Source organism: Heteronotia binoei, chromosome 10 (assembly GCF_032191835.1).
Source record: "Heteronotia binoei isolate CCM8104 ecotype False Entrance Well chromosome 10, APGP_CSIRO_Hbin_v1, whole genome shotgun sequence".
Classification (NCBI taxonomy): Eukaryota; Metazoa; Chordata; class Lepidosauria; order Squamata; family Gekkonidae; genus Heteronotia; species Heteronotia binoei.
This window is the reverse complement of record NC_083232.1, coordinates 61,762,749-61,779,666: the sequence shown is the minus strand read 5'-3', so window position 1 is coordinate 61,779,666 and position 16,918 is coordinate 61,762,749. Positions and strand designations below refer to the sequence as shown.

The following is a 16,918-nucleotide window of genomic DNA, read 5'->3' as shown; positions in this document are numbered from 1 at the left end:
AACAGTGAGAGTCTATTATTTAATTTGCTAGTTTTGTGTTTAGGCTAACACTGGAGTTCTTGGGCACTGAGATTTGGTGAGGCCATTTGATTCCAAAATAATAAGCAAATTCAGATGTTATGAAGTGCATAAAAGAGTCCTTGGATCAAAGTCATAATTACTGGAAAACCATAATTTAGAATGCAGTTTCACAGATTCATTCCAGTGTCTTAAATAAGTTTTGGGAGGGTGGCTGATTTTAATGATTCTAAAATATTGTATTTTGTATGTTTTTAATTGTTATCCATCTTGGTGGCCTTTGTGATGGCAGAAAGGTGTAAGATATACATTTTGTAAACAAAGGAGAATAATAAATAATGTGTTGATACTACATTTATCTGTTAGTGCCAGTTTTTCTGTAAATCTACCTCTTTTGCTGTAGCCTACTTTGAACTATTTGATGTTGGTAGCAGCAAACTACTATAATTAAGCATTCTGTTTATTTTCTAAAAATAAAAATTAAACAAATACTGAGACCTGAACTATACAATTTCAACAGTGATTGTTATTGATTTATTTTGATATATCTAACCCCAATGAATGAAACAAAGAAAAAAAAGAAGGCACTCACGGATCAAAGACTAAACGAGTAATATATTCTTTTGGCATTCTGGGTAGCTGATGCGAGAATACGTTCTGTAAGCCAACCAGCCACATCATAATTTTTTTGTTTGGCTTTTGGTTTAGGGAATTTCCAACAACATGAAATTCAATCACTCCCCTGCGCTCTTCCAGCCTTGCGGCTTCGTCCCGGGCTGAATGTGCTGACAGAAAATTAGTCTGCTTCATGAAAGATGGGAGCAAAAAAAAAAAATCAAATCAGTGCATTTGCTAAGATTTTGTGACTACATACATACATACAAGATGAAATAGATTTCTAAGTGTGGGCTAGACTATATGCCTATGCAAATTATAAGCAGCTCCAGGGACCTTCAGTCAAAGTGGAAGAAGAGTTATGATAAAAATCATTAAGATATATAAGATGAAAAAGCCTTAGGTATATTTGGGAGTCTGCAATTCTCCCAGCAATTCTCACATGTTCTCCCAGCTCTAAGGAACTGCTTTAGGGAAGCACTGGGATTTGAAGCAGAAAGATTTCCAAGACCTATCAATCCACAGAATGCCAATTATCCAAGCATGCACAAAGAGATGATCTAGGTGTGGGAAGAAGAACCAAGCAGTGTAATCAAGAACGTTCCTTATTTGGAATCTTAGCTAAAGAATTATAGCTGGCAACTGGTACCTCCTGAGGCCAAAGTGCAAAGCGCACAAATTCCTCGCTTCCCATTCCTTCAACAACTTGCAGACTACTTGAAGCTTAAAGATCCAGCAACTGGTAAAATGGAAATGTGGATGAGAGAAGTGATCTAGTAATGGCCTTGTTCTTCCTTGTTATGAGGAAGCAGTGAGAAAGTTGCCAGGCCCTTGCCTAATATCTTCAGAAACATTCCCTCCCTCTATAATCAAACTAGACAGTTTGTTTTCAGATGGCAACAATAGTCTACAAAACATGTAACAGCAGCTGCTCAGGCTAGTGGGTTTTTTTTTTGCTATCATGGTACCTCTGTGGTGGAATGGTCTTCTCAAGGATGTCAGGAAGGTCCCCATGTTATTGATTTTCTGCAGGTTTCGCAATGCCAAACTAGAGGGGCTTTTGCTACAAAGGGTTGGTAAGATCTGTTTTTGAAATTGGTCTTTACAAAAGGCTCTGAGATGGGATCTTCTGAGATATGGCTGCTTTACTGGGCAGTAATCAACAGTGTCCCTCCCCTTTTGGTGAAAGGCAAGTAAAAGAGCCATCAATAAATATATATTAGAAACTGAATGCACAACATCTCTAAACTGTCATGCTATGTCAAATATGCTACAAAAAGAAATGAATGTGTTTAAGTCTTTTTTCTTGGTGGCTGAGATTTAATTACCTTGCATTAAAATTCCATAATATTTTATTCATTGTGATATAATGCATAAGCTGCCTACAGCATAGTAAGATTAGACATGGTGAAAAATTAATCAAAAGTCATTTTGTGGGCTGTATTAAAAGCATCACATTGAATTATTTATGCTCAACAGAGAAACCAAACATTTAATTTCACCAGAAATAATAAAACAATAACAACATATTTATCCACTACTTGCAACTAACAAGGTCAATGTGCTATAGTGCAAGGCTGACATGAACTATTCTGCCAAGACTACATTTCTCACCTCTGGCCCAAGCATTGCTGCTGGATCTGTAATGGTTGACATCACTTCATTGATTAGTTCAATAGGAATATCTCCTACAACTCTTGGCTTCTTAGCATCCTCCCCAGAATAAGGCTCATTAATTTTTCTTTTTTCTCCTGAATAATTAAGTTGCAACACATGAAAGTATTATTCAATGATCAAAGAAGTTCTAATTACCAAAACATATATTCTATTAGAAGGCAGGAGTTCAAGGTTATTGGGTAGCATCAAATAGTACTATTCACAATTGTGAAAATGGCTGTACTGCAATCCAACACTCGGGGTTCAAATATTGAGTAGGCCATGTCTAAGGGGCTGTTTCTTACGATACAGCTATCCTGGAGGAAGGGCTTCACAAACACTTTAAACCCTTTTCACCAATTGGTACCTGCTAGATTTGTCTATGATGTGTACACAATCATTTTACATTCTTTTAAAGTTGTTCATTGGCATTACACCTTGCTTCCAAGGCCATGTTAGAGAGAGGCTGTGGCTCAGTGATACTTGGCATGCAAAGAGTCCCAAGTTCAGTCATTGGTATCTCAGATTAAAAGGATCACGTAGTAGGTGATATGAAAGACATCTGCCTGAGACCCTGGCCTGGAGAGCTGTCGATCTGACGACCAATGATAGGATTCAGTATAAGGCTTCTTGTGTTCAAATGTCCATTAAGAACCTACTCATCCTCCTGTACTGTCACAGAAATGAAACCAAAAGCCGCTAGGGAAGTTGTGACACCTCCAGCTGCCAAGGCCTGCTTTTGCCTCATACCAAATCAACCATCTTCTTGCCAGATGACACTGGCCTGTGTCTCTTGAGTCTCATTTCCTTCATCAGTTTCTTTCAAGTGGCAAGAAAGGTTTTCACATCCTCATACCTTTATTAATGAGCTACATATTATCTTAGTGTGCTTCTGTGAAAATATCTTCATTTCAACTGGGCAGAAGCTCCAAGGGCACTGCACCAAGCCTTTCTCATGGTGGTAAAGTGAGCTACTTTCTTATTACTGTTTCTGTCATTGTTTTGAGTTGAAATGAGGCTGAAAATTCCACTCTGAGTCAGCATGTCTATTCACTACATGCTTACAATGACAAAAACAAGGCTATTAGCAGCAGAAAAAGATAGATGTGCCTTCTGGCTCATGCATCAACAAATCTGGCAGCTGAGCTTCCGCTGTAGAACATTTTGCACATATGGTATGAAAGCTGCAGGGAGACAGCTTGGCACTTTAGGTCCAGGATAAACTAAAAATAACTATATTTTGACTTGCTTCATTAACCGCTTGGAGGGAGGGAGGTAGAATGCTGGCATGAAACGGGAGGGGGGCTCAGCTCAGAATGGGAGTTTTAGAGTAGCAAAAGCAGAGAGCAGCATTGCAGCTACACTTGAACATCCCCAGGCATGCATGTCTGAGTACTCTTAAGGGAAGTGCAGGGTAGACACACAATGCCTTAAGGGATATGCAGGGTTGACACGCTTTCATTCTAAGCTCAATTCTTCCTTTAGGCAACCTTATGTCTGTGTCAAGAAAGGTCAGACTCATGGCCTTTTATGGATAAGGGTTTTATCACAGCTGATGACAGGATGTAGCTGGGTCACTTTGAAGAAAACTTGGTAAATGATTCCATCCCAGTGTTTAAGGGTTGTTGTAACTAATCACAGCTGAGTGAAATATACTCAGCATGTAATAATTTTATGCACCAACAGTGCCATCCTCAGCAGGTCTGTTCAAAATCCTATTCAGATCTATTCAATGGGTCTTACTCATTATTTACTATTATTTAAGCCCCATGTGGGGTGCCTTTCCACTTGGAAAAGTGCTCAAGATGGACTGCAAATTAATACAAAATTCTAATCACAGTGACTGAATTCAAAGCATTAACAGTGCGCAAAACCAGGGAGAGATGTTAATTTTAAAAGTCCTTCCAAAACAAAAGTGTCTTCAACTGGCATTGGAGGACCATCTATGTCATCTCTGCTTCTGAAATATTACTTTTAAAAGCACTAGCTCATTAGTAACCTAATTAGAACCACACCAAGATCCTGGACCTGGTAAAAGAACTAACAGTGGGAAGTACCTTTGCGACTCTCCCAAAGGACAATCCCATTCTGCATTGCTGAACTGTGGGCAAGTTGCCAGGTCAAGTTTTGTCATAAAAGAATCAAGCACTAGGAAAGACACCAACCACAGTGCCACTCTTGTGCAACTCTCATTCCTTTCCAAGAGAGCTTATACAAGAACAACTTCCTACACATTGGGCTCACTGAGGCTAAAATAATCAAAAGAATAAGTCTGTTGCTTGTTACATACCCAGGTTTGGGTCCAGGCCAGAAACAGCCTTGCATGCAGGGCTCAAACTCCCACTACTGGGCTGCTCGAGGGATGAGGGACTTGCACTGTATGAAAAGGACCTTACCACTGGAGGATGGCTAATAACTACAATTAATAAAAAGAAACTACATTTAACACAACAGAAACTACAATGGCAACACTTCTACACATTTTATTTTCCCCTCTCTCCCCCTTATATATATATTCAGCAACACATTGACTTTCTGTATATTACTGAACAAAAAAAATGCCCTAAAAGCACCATTTTATCTGAACAAAGTAATAACAAAGCAATATAGATTATAACTGAAATTACAAGTACAAAGGACATTCTTATTGGGTTTCATAGGTACTTATTTTATTTCCATGGGTGCTCACTGCCCTACAGCAAACAGCAGTTACCTGTTTGGATGCCTAGCTGGGCAGTTCGAGAAGAGGATGCCATGAAATCTGGATCCCAGATAGGAGAACTTTGACTATACACCTCTTCCTCCAACATGGACAGGAACCTTAGCACATAAGGTGAAGCAAAGTTAACACAAAGTCTTGTCTGCTAGGTGAAATACAGGTAATGACAGTTTTTTTTTTAAAACCTACCTCAGAACAGAAATGCATTCAATAATTTAAGTCACCTGGCAAAATGGTCAGATCATACATTTTAATGATAAACTATCAAAGATTAAACAACTGAGAAAAGTACAGAGTTGATACATAATTCACTTTGGTAGTGATGTTCATTTTAGAATGCTTACAAAATGCTAGATGAGTGCTGTTAATAGGAACTGTCTCAAAAATGCCTCCTACTATTGGATGACTACAAAGAGACAGCGAAGTCTGGCAGCAGTATAGACATTATATAGGCAGCAGTATACACATTATATAGACAGCAGTATAGACATTATTGCCAGAGCAATCTGGAAGAAAAATTTCCTGAAAACTAATCTATGGTGGGGATTTGCCCGCCCACCCCAGGGGATCCAATGGTATTACTTTCACAAACAGATCATTTTGGCATTTAGAGGAAAACACTACATTAGCCAGGACTTGCTTTCAGCATGGGAATGGTCATAGCCTGTATTTTTAACAATAAAAGAACATCAGTTGGGCTAAAGAATCATCTGCATTTTATAGAGAAAACATAACTTGCAATCTTGGCCTTGCCTATCTAAGTCCCTACTACTATGTTGACAATTACCACCTCTTCATGACAGGCAAAGGCAGAGAACCACTACATTCACAATCTTCTCCAACAACAGAACAACACGATATTCTTCTTCAGTGTCCTTGCAGGTAGTGTTGAAGCCCTGTTGCCACAGGTTGTAAGAGCCCAGTGAGTTTATAGTGTGTCCCCCAGTCCCAGAACTTTTCTATAGCTTCACACACAGTTTCTCAGTCTTAATGACCTCGCATTTCCAGTTGGTTGCTCTGCAGGAGTAATCCTAAACAGGTCTACCTATCAGTAAAACCTATGTTCTTCAATGGTGATATTCCCATGAAAGTGTTCTTAAGATGGAACTTTTCAGTGAATTAAGTCCACTGAACAGACCTTAGTAGTACTTCCGGTAGACCTAACTAAGATAGCTCCCTTACAGTGCATTCTTAAGGAGAATTACAGCCTTCTAAGCCCACTGATTACGATGGATTTAGAAAGGTGTAATTCTGTTTAGGATTATGCTGCCAGTCTACTACTGTATTATTTCAACAGTTACTCATACGCTATTGGGCAGCATTGACCAAATGGTTCCCTCCCAACTTAGTCTTTCAACTTTCCCACTGCTTGGCACTCTGCTCCCGGGGTTGCAGCTTTTGGCTGCCCAGTCCACTGTCCAAAGTCTAGTGGTGTGCTCAAGAGCTATTCAGTCCCTTTACAGCATTCATATCTTCTGCAGCATCCTCACCTATACCACAATTCTCCAACTGACACTTTCCCAACAGTCATTCCCCCTCACCTGTCATTCACTCCCCAACATTCTCGCATCTCCTTAGCAACCAGAACCTCTCAGTAGTCTGCTTCATCCTTATCTGGCCATGCCCAATTTAAAGTTCATTACGACAACACAGTATGGTGCAGAACCAAGGCAGGATAATTCCAACAAAGACCAATGTTGATCAACTGCCTTGATACCTTAATTAAGCATGCTGATTAATCACTAGGAAGGAAAGGTGGCACAGTATAGCCTGATATCATCAGATCTTGGAAGCTAAGCAGGATCAGTACTTGGAAGGGAGACTGTAGAGGAAGGCCCTGCAGAAGAAGGCTATGGCAAACCACTTCTGCTTAATTATTTGCCTTGAAAGCCTCTTGATAGGGTTGCTGTAAGTTGGCTGTGATTTGATGGCATTTTTTACAACCACAATTAATTACTGATCCAGAGAAAATCAAGAAGTACTCTCCCATTGGGAGATAGCTAAGCACATCCTTATGTCTTCCAATGTACTCAGTGGGAATTAATAAAAATTCCTAACTGCAGCTCAATTATTCCCCATCAGCTTTAAAAAGATACACTTTATCTCTATTTCCTCTAAAGGTATATGCCTGAAAAAGAACATATTGAAGTTTGCCACAAGGCAGACAACTAATTGGCCTTATCAGAGATACTTTCACCTTTGTTTATCATGAGGATCAAAAACTGCCTAATTAATAGGAAGCAGAGAGTGAGTATAAATGGACAGTCTTCGCAGTGGAAGCAGTGGGGTGCCTCAGGGCTCAGTACTAGGTCCCATGCTCTTTAACTTGAGTTGGGAGTAAGCAGTGAAGTGGCCAAGTTTGCAGATGACACTAAATTGTTCAGGGTGGTGAGAACCAGAGAGGATTGTGAGGCACTCCAAAGGGATCTGTTGAGGCCGGGTGAGTGGGTGTCAACGTGGCAGATGAGGTTCAATGTGGCCAAGTGCAAAGTAATGCACATTGGGGCCAGAATCCCAGCTACAAATACAAGTTGATGGGTTGTGAACTGGCAGAGACTGACCAAGAGAGAGATCTTGGGGTTGTGGTAGATAACTCACTGAAAATGTCAAGACAGTGTGCGATTGCAATAAAAAAGGCCAACGCCATGCTGGGAATTATTAGGAAGGGAACTGAAAACAAATCAGCCAGTATCATAATGCCCCTGTATAAATCAATGGTGCAGTCTCATTTGCAATTCTTGTGTGCAATTCTGGTCACCGCACCTCAAAAAGGATATTATAGCATTGGGAAAAGTCCAGAAAAGGGCAACTAGAATGATTAAAGGTTTGGAACACTTTGCCTATGAGGAAGGGTTAAAACACTTGGGGCTCTTTAGCTTGGAGAAACGTCAACTGCGGGGTGACATGATAGAGGTTTACAAGATTATGCGTGGGATGGAGAAAGCAGAGAAAGAAGTCCTTTTCTCCCTTTCTCACAATACAAGAACTTGTGGGCATTCAATAAAATTGCTGAGCAGTCAGGTTAAAACGGATAAAAGGAAGTACTTCTTCACCCAAAGGGTGATTAACATGTGGAATTCACTGCCACAGGAGGTGGTGGTGGTTACAAGCATAGCCAGCTCCAAGAGGGGATTGGATAAAACTATGGAGCAGAGGTCCATCAGTGGCTATTAGCCACAGTGTGTGTGTGTATATATATATATTGGCCACTGTGTGATACAGAGTGTTGGACTGGATGGGCCATTGGCCTGATCCAACATGCCTTCTCTTATGTTCTTATGAAGTGGTCACTGCTAAAGTACAGCATCTTGTTGTAGCAAAATTGGTTCTTTGCTAAACCAGTAGCACTGGATGGTGGTGGAATCTAAGTAATGACATGACTTTTTTCTACTGTTCCACTAACATTTGATGTGTAAACCATCATGAATAAATTACCGTACTTCTACTACAGTGCAATTATTATGTAAACTGAAATCTCTATGGCTCCTCCACAATGAAGCAGGGTGAGGCAGTTTAGCGCTCTATGCTGACATCAACCAGGTGTCAAAACGAAAGCCTTTAGGAATTACAGCATAAAGTAATTATGACACATCAATGTATGACACACAGTAACTAAAGACACAGTCTACTAATGTGTAAGCAGACAGGCATTGTTCAGTAGTCATACCTTGACTCCCCTCAGCCCTAGAAAATGTAAAAGTAATTTAGATACCACACAAACAACTATAGGCAGTAAAAACAGCATCCAAGACCAACCAGGCTAATGAAGAAATTGCAACCCCTTACATCCAGGAGACACAAGCCAAGAATGCCTTGCTCTAAACTGAGGCTGTTCTAGTTATACTCATAAACAGAGCCAACAGCTAGCATTCCTAATTTGAGCCAGGGCTTTTTTTGTAGCAGGAACTCCTTTGCATATTAGGCCACAAACCCCTGATGTAGCCAATCCTCCAAGAGCTGACAGGGCTCCTACTGTAAGCTCCAGAAGGATTGGCTACATCAGGGGTATGTGGCCTAATATGCAAAGGAGTTCCTGCTACAAAAAAAGCCCTGGCTCAAATTAGGAATGCTAGCTGTTGGCTCTGTTTATGAGTATAATTAGAAAAAAAAGCCCTGGCTGAACCTTTCTTAGTCTTCTGAAAATCAATGCTGTACTTCAGATGGCATTGTCAGTCTTCAGGTGCAGGCTACCTGGGGCTTGGCTGCTTAAGGTACCAGGGATGCCACATCTGAGCCAGTGTTGTGTAGTGGTTAGAATGTTGGATTAGGATCTGAGAGACCTACGTTCATATTCACCAGGGACGCTCACTGGGTGACTTTAGGCCGATCACATTCTTAGCCTAACCTACCTCATGGGATTTTTGTGAGAATAAAAGGGAGAAGAGGAGAACAGATGTAGGCAGCTTTGGGACGCCAACTGGGAGGAAGGCCGGATATAAGTGAAGTGAATAAAATAAATAAAGCAGTGCACTGCAGTCACATTTTGATTATCTAAACAAAAAAGGCGTTTAATGCTCATCTAAGATAAGAATAGAGAACTTGTGTTCATCTTTTAAAGCAAGAGCTTAACTGACACATCAAATTAATAAAGACTGAAAGCCTAATCAAATGAAAATTTCTTACTTAGGAAAATGTGTGAGGATTAGTGTTCGTTTCTCAGGAGGAAGCTTGTCTTTTTCCTGCCTAGCGTGTTCTAGAAGTTGTCGTCTCATGACGGTAAAGACGGAGCGCAGCAGTGTTCTCCCAAAAACTTGTGTGGTTTCATATCGAGGTAGACTATCACAAAACTGGGGTACATTGCAGTAGCACAGCCACCTACCAGGAAGCAGGGACAGAAAAATAAGAGATAGACAAGTAACCCAAGCTAAACACGAAAAAGATCTCATTCTATAGTCTATTAGCTATTTATGTATATGTTTATTATATTTCTATGCTGCATTTCCACCCCAATTCAGAGTCCCCAAGGCAAAGAACATTTAGACATTAAAATACACGTATATGCAGTTTAAATAAAGTATTTAAATATGGAGGTTTAACAGAACATATAAGCACATGAACACACAAAAGCACACAAACAGGGAGGAGTTAGTGAGGGAATGCCAAACAAAACAATGTCTTCACCTGCTGGGAGAATAAATTGATCAAGGGAACAGGCAGATCTCACTGGAAAGGGAGTTCTAAAGTTTCTGCACCAAAACTAAGAAGGCCCTTTCTCAAGTTGCCACCTGGTGAGATGGTGGGGGCCCCCAAAGCAGGGTCTCCAGTGGGTGAGTAGTGGTCCACATGGGAGAAATAGAATATTGTCATGATTCCATTCTTATCACCCTCTAACCTATATGTGATTAATTTTCTTTCATAACTTGGGATTTCTTAAATAAGCCATTAATGGAATCATATATTCTAACAGGGTTTTTAAAATAAACACCTCCTTTAATTGGGCTGATTATGAATATACAGTTTGAAATGTTTAGAGTTTCTGGAATCCTGTCCTGTAGGATAAGATGTGGTGAAGCATTTCTTGTACTGTAGAGTGAATAGTTGCTGTAAAGATGGTGGTTAATATTGTTTCATACCAATCTGGTTCTATGTACACTGGCTCCCAATTTGTTTCTAGGGCCAATTTAAAGTTCTGGTATTGATCTTTAAAACCCTATATGGCTTGGGGCTAGTATACATGAAGGACTGTTTTCTCTAACTCCCTGGAGTATAGTTGCTAGAAGTATATTGCACCTGAGCTTTGGCTATTTCATCCATGCATAGTTAAGAGTATTGGCATGCCTTACTTTGTAGATTGCATAAACTCAGTTAAGCCCAACAGATCTCACATACCCTCCATCCCTGCACATAGCTAATTAATGCATAATTTCTGCTTTCATAGCACAGTTTGCCATTACAAATCCAACAAAATATGTTTTACTCATTCCCTGCAAACTAGGTATTTAAATTGCTTACAACAAAACATCAAACTATGGTTTTCTGTGACAGGAAATCCACTACCTGCACATAAAGGATGAAGGAGCATGCAAGCCCAAGGGTCTTCAGACTCATTTGTATGATGACAAACCATAGCTTGCTGCTATATTTCAACCAAGCCAGAGCACTGGAAGTGGTCATCAAATGGCAACAGTGCCTACAGAATATAATTCCATAAGATGTAGGGAACCATGAAACAAAATACTGTTACCTTGTGTAATTAACTTTATAGCCAGCAATATCATCATTAGGTGACCTCTGCCTTCGTTGGGAAGGAGTCTCCAGATGCCAGTAGTTGATACGATTTAGAAACATTTTAGCCAATTCATCTATTGTTTGTCTCTCTTTTGATGGTAGGTGACTAAATTTGTATTGGACAAAATTATTAACTCCCTTAAAAAAGAGACAGAAATCAAGGAGATGTAATTAAGATAATTAGCAAACCAACAGCATACCTGTATGGAGAACTAGGCTTCCAAAACATTATTACTATTATAAATTCTGTTTTTTCCCATTGATATCATTGGGGTTTGACTGCTGCTGGGAATCCAATATAGGTGCCTCTCTGTTTCTGTAAAATGGAATCAACGTGACTTGGGACAGTGATCCTTAGAAACTAGCTTTTACAAAAAAGGGGAAGTAAGGATTATTTTCCCATTGGCTGACACACATACATACTTTTACTAGGAATCAAGCCAAGAGCAGTTAAGATTGTTTTTTAGATGCATGATAACCAACTTTGCCTTAGGGAAGAGAGATACTATAGAAGCAACTACGTTCCCCTTCAATAGTCAATGGTGCTCAGCTATGGCTTTTGGTTTTTCTGTTAGCATCTGATTGCATCTCTAAAGGCTGTGAATTCACTCTCAGTTCAAGTTACCCAACATTCAGAATACCTAGCCTGAGGACTATTCAGGCTTATTTTGTTCAACTGAAGTTAATGACAAAAACACAGTGGCAGGTAATAAGGTTTCCACTACTGGCCACAGCAGTTGAAGTGCATGAAGTACTCCCTGTCCATAGCCCACAACAGGAAAGCTTCACTTTTGCATATGAAGCTGATCTGCCATCTTCTGCATTAATATCAGTACAAATAAAATGCTGCTGCTGGCTTATGAACTGCAAACATAGTTTCCCATTGGAAGACATGTTGAATCTACCCAGTTGCAATAGATGCTTAATGTGTAACCCACAAGCCTTGAACATCAGCCCAGCCCCAAGAAAGAAGACTACTCTTATTTGTTTAGCATGTGATAAAAATAGATAACCAAATACCTAACAACAATGGTTACCTTTCTGAATCAAGACCTTGTTTTCTAAAGATATCAGCTACCTACCTAGGGGTCTTGTAGTGATACAAATTGCTATCATCTATTGGATTCCTTTTAAACTTCATCTTTTGTATTGCTAATGGTGGATTTTCCAATTTATAAGATGCTTTTTCCATCCAATTTCCAGGGGCACTGAACTAAAGAACAAAGGGCTCTCTGCAGACATGTACAAAAGAATACATTAAAAATAATACTACTTCAGCTAGAGAGAATAATTACACATTTGATGAAAGTGCGAGCTGAATTCTGAAATGCATGCAATAGATTCACAATGCCTACTTGCATGAAAAAGAAGAAAACTATCCTCAGGTGAACCTTTGGTAGTCATCTTACTTTGCTGTCACATATAGAAATTATGTTCCTATTTTAACAAAGATCTTGATTTCCTTTTAAAGCTCCTAGCTTTTCTTTTATTTTATTTTCAAAAGATGTCAGTGAAAAGCAAAATCATGGTAGCACTAATTGCCCATGTAGATATCTTACCTGTTCGATACTAGGCTTCTCAAACGGGGGACTTTCCAAAGATCCTTCTACAACAGGTTTCCCCATCTGTAATATGCACTTCCTCAAAAGCTATTGGAAAAGTTTTTAAAATAAAAAGTTTAATGGCTACAGGTAAAAAAATGAGCATTTCAAAACTATAAAATCTGTAGTCTTGCACAGACAATTGATTGCCAGAATATACCAAAAAGCAAACAACGCACGATCCTTTTAAAAACTGATAAAACTATCTGGAATTTATGATCCCAATATGGATAAGTTCATGAGCTACTATTTCATAGCAGAAGTGTAAGTTGATAATTGCTACTTCTGCTTTCCCTACTTCTTTGTAGACAGAAAGCTTTATGATACAGAAAGCCATGATAATATAGAGGAAAGGAAAAGCTACTAATTTTGATGAAGTTGCCAAAGAAAATAATTAGCAAAATGTGTTGCAACTCATTCCTAAACAAATTACACCGTGTATTCTCTGAGGGAAAGGTCGAGACCAGAATTAATGTACTCAGAAAGACTGGAGAGATGTAAGTTGACAAAACTGAAACCCATCAGTCTCCCTTTTAAAAAAAGTCAACCAACCTCCTAGAATTTATAAGAAGGACAAATGGTACTGAAGTTGTTCTGGAAAACAAAAACAGCAACTTGCCTTGAACAAATAGAAATAGACTTGTTTAGTGTCAGCATCTTCTTCTTTATGGACACAGGTGAAGAGATACTCCACATCCAGCACAATCCCCAACAGCCTATTCATTTCTTCTTCAGAGACATTCTCCAAATGGGAAACGTGAGCCGCTAAGAGCAAATAAACAAAATCCAAAGTTTACAGCAAGGGAATTGAGCCCACAGAGGTGCCCCATAGGATGGCTTGTGTCAGGGATGGCCCAATGATAGCCCACATGATGGATCTGGCCTATGAAGGTATTTTTTTTAATCCCTAACAAAGTGTTGTTGAAGTGTCATTTATATTAAAATCACCAGTGCATCCATATTTTTGAATTGGCTTAACTATTTGCCTGTCATCCATTCTCCCTACATATTTCAACTGGTTATTATCAGACCTCCCTGCTGTGTAAATTCCAAACCTTCCTTATTTCCTTTCTTTTTTGCCATAAAGTCACAGCTGACTTATGCTGATCCTGTAGGCAGGGCCCACTTGCCCAAGAGGCAAACTAGGCACTTGCCTAGGGTGCCGGGAGGAGGGGGTACTGAATTGGGCTCCCTCCTCTTCCTGGTGCCCTAGGCAAGCACCTAGTTTGCCTACCTCACCCACCACCTGCGCCCTCCCTTCCCATCCCTTCTGCTCCATCTCCCTCCCCCCACCCCAGTGTGATCAGAGTGCGCTGCGCCTCGGCCCCACTGGCTGTGATGTGGCTTGCAACTTATCCTTCTTCAAAGAACACAATGGAGGAAGCTTGGCTCCCCTTCCCTTTCGGATCCAGAAAGAAGGGGGGAGAAGCATCCTCCAGCGCATTCTTTGAAGAAGGAAAAGATGCACGCCACATCGCAGCTGGTGGGGCTGAGGCACTGCATGCTCTTATCACGCCAGGGGGGAGATGGAGCGGAAAGGACAGAAAGGGAGGAGGTGGGTGCAGAGGTGCGGTGCAATCTGATAGGGAGGTGATGGAGGGAGGTGCTGCAGCACGGTGCTGGATTACAGCACTGCAGAGGGGGGCAGCAGGGGGGAGCCTGCCTGGGGCGCCACAAGCTGTTGGGCTGGCGCTGCCTGTAGGGCTTTCAAAGAGACGTTCAGAGTTGGTTTACCATTGCCTGCCTCCATAACATGACCCTAGTACTCCTTGGAGATCTCCCTTCCGATTACATACCCTGCTTAGTTTCCAAGATCTAACAAGACTGGGCTAGTCAGGTCAGGGAACCTTTCTATTTAACAGTGAAGACTGAATGAACTATTATGCTAAGTAAACTATAGAGTAGGGCTTCAGGAATACTGAAGCACATTCCTTGCTCTAGCCACCTGGGTTAGCCTAAGTTTGTCAGATCCTTGGGACTAAGCAAGGTTGGCCATGGTCAGTACTCAGATGGGAGATCACCACAGAAGCCCAGGGTTGCTATCCAGAGGAAGACAATGGCAAACCAGCTCTGCTCCTCTCTTGTCTTCAGCACTATGCTTGGAGTCACCATGAGTCAGCTGAAACTTGATGGCACATTCTTCCTTGCTCTACTGTAATTACATTTGCATTTCTCATTGCAATGAATAGGTCTCTCCTGCTTCCTACAGAGTGTGCTTTTTATATGCTCCAGTGTTAAGAGCACAGCAAGTGGTCTTTTATTGCATGTACAAAAAGGCTGTGTGAGAGATTTCTGGATCTCTGCGCGAATGCTGGAAGTGGTAGCTGAGGTCCTTAGTTAACAGGTTGATTCTGTGAAGAACTACAGATCCTTTGCTCCCAGAATATGGTTCTGGCAACCGGCAGGGGATGGGAGGAACTTATCAGGAGAGAGAGGAAGACCCATGAAACGTGGTGACATCACTTCCAGCATACACAGGAATTGATGTCATCTTTCTGTAATGGTGTGGTGATACTGCTATTTGGGCAAAAACTCTGTTGTAAAAATGACTTCTACTATAGAGTTTTTGCCCAAATACCAGAGTGTTGCCTGGATATCACCATGTGTACGTGCTGGAAGTGACATCACCACAACACTGGTGACTTGTGGGCCTCCCTCTGTCTCTTGGTAAGTCCTCCTGATGGCCAGATGATCAGCAGCAGGAGGTGGGGCCCAGCAGGAGACCCCACCTCCACTAGGGGACTGGCAACCCTTCACCAGAACCTGTACCATATGGCAAAGTCAGTTTGAGACTTAACAGATTGCCTTCTCAAACGCATTTACAATTCCAATATTTGCAGAAGAGTCCATAATCTCAGGAGTAACTTTATTTGCTGGACATGATTCTAACTCAGTGTTGCCGGTTTCTCCTTGTGGATAAAAAAAACACAGTAACCCTTACATGAATAACTTGTCCAAAGTTCATTATGCAAAGAGAAAAGAAAAAAAACCCTCTTTTTACTAAGCCTAGTAGTATGTCCATGAAAACTAAAGAAAAGTAAATGCATCAATGTCGTAAAACCTTAATAAATGGCACTTATAACTGTCTAACAGCAGGAGGCTAATTGGGAAATTAGTTACACTGTCATTTTAACGACAGCATGATTTGAACTGTGAAGGCACTTTTGTCATCAGCTGTTACCAACAGAGAAGTGGGAGAGGGGGAAAAAATTAAATGTTACTTTGCCTATGATTCAAGGTCCTTTTCTCCCTGTGGATTTAACTAAATATATCTAAGCCCATTACATCAGTGGACATGCGCTGTTACTAATAAGCCAGTCTTTCATCTATGGCATATAAACCTACCTTTTCTCTTCCATAAAAATAGTGGGAAGACTTTCCCAGATATTTTGCAACCAATATAAAGCTAATAATAAACTGTGTTAAACTGGACATGTAGTTTGTGTTTCAGCTATCACAATGATTAATTTTACCTTACTTGTTCAATTTGGGCATGTTGTGAGCAGTGTGCCCTCAAAGCTGAGTTAGCATGAGCTAGCTCACAGATTTTTAGCCTCCAGCTTACACATTTTTGTCTTAGCTCAGGAAAAATGGCCCCAGAACACAATAATTTATGCAGTAGCTCACAACTTTAATCCCAGTAGCTCACAAAGTAGAATTTTTGCTCACAAGACTCTGCAGCTTAGAGGGAACATTGGTTGTGAGTATAGTTCTTGTGAGTATAGTTCTAGCTTTTGGTGTATAGTTCTAGCTTTTGGTGTATAGTTTGGTGTAGTGGTTAAGTATGCGGACTCTTATCTGGGAGAACCGGGTTTGATTCCCCACTCCTCCACTTGCACCTGCTGGCATGGCCTTGGGTCAGCCATAGCTCTGGCAGAGGTTTTCCTTGAAAGGGCAGCTGCTGTGAGAGCCCTCTCCAGCCCCACCCACCTCACAGGGTGTCTGTTGTGGGGGAGGAAGGTAAAGGAGATTGTGAGCCGCTCTGAGACTCTTTGGAGTGGAGGGCGGGATATAAATCCAATATCTTTTTCTTCTTAGCTTGCCAGCTGAATTTTCAAGAGGGCCACAAAGCTGCCCCCTT

General features: G+C 40.8%; 1 protein-coding gene across 1 annotated transcript in view; it reads right to left on the bottom strand.

Annotated features, from left to right (window-relative positions):
• KAT2B (lysine acetyltransferase 2B) overlaps positions 1–16,918 on the bottom strand; it is a 43,394-nt gene that overhangs the window by 9,144 nt on the left and 17,332 nt on the right. Inside the window, exons 3-10 of the mRNA XM_060248769.1 lie at positions 13,457–13,602; positions 12,796–12,885; positions 11,193–11,374; positions 9,632–9,823; positions 5,003–5,109; positions 4,580–4,705; positions 2,248–2,384; positions 611–819 (exon numbers count right to left, since the gene is read on the bottom strand). Of these exons, the coding sequence (XP_060104752.1) occupies positions 611–819; positions 2,248–2,384; positions 4,580–4,705; positions 5,003–5,109; positions 9,632–9,823; positions 11,193–11,374; positions 12,796–12,885; positions 13,457–13,602 (1,189 nt within the window). The remainder of the gene's footprint in view (positions 1–610; positions 820–2,247; positions 2,385–4,579; positions 4,706–5,002; positions 5,110–9,631; positions 9,824–11,192; positions 11,375–12,795; positions 12,886–13,456; positions 13,603–16,918) is intronic.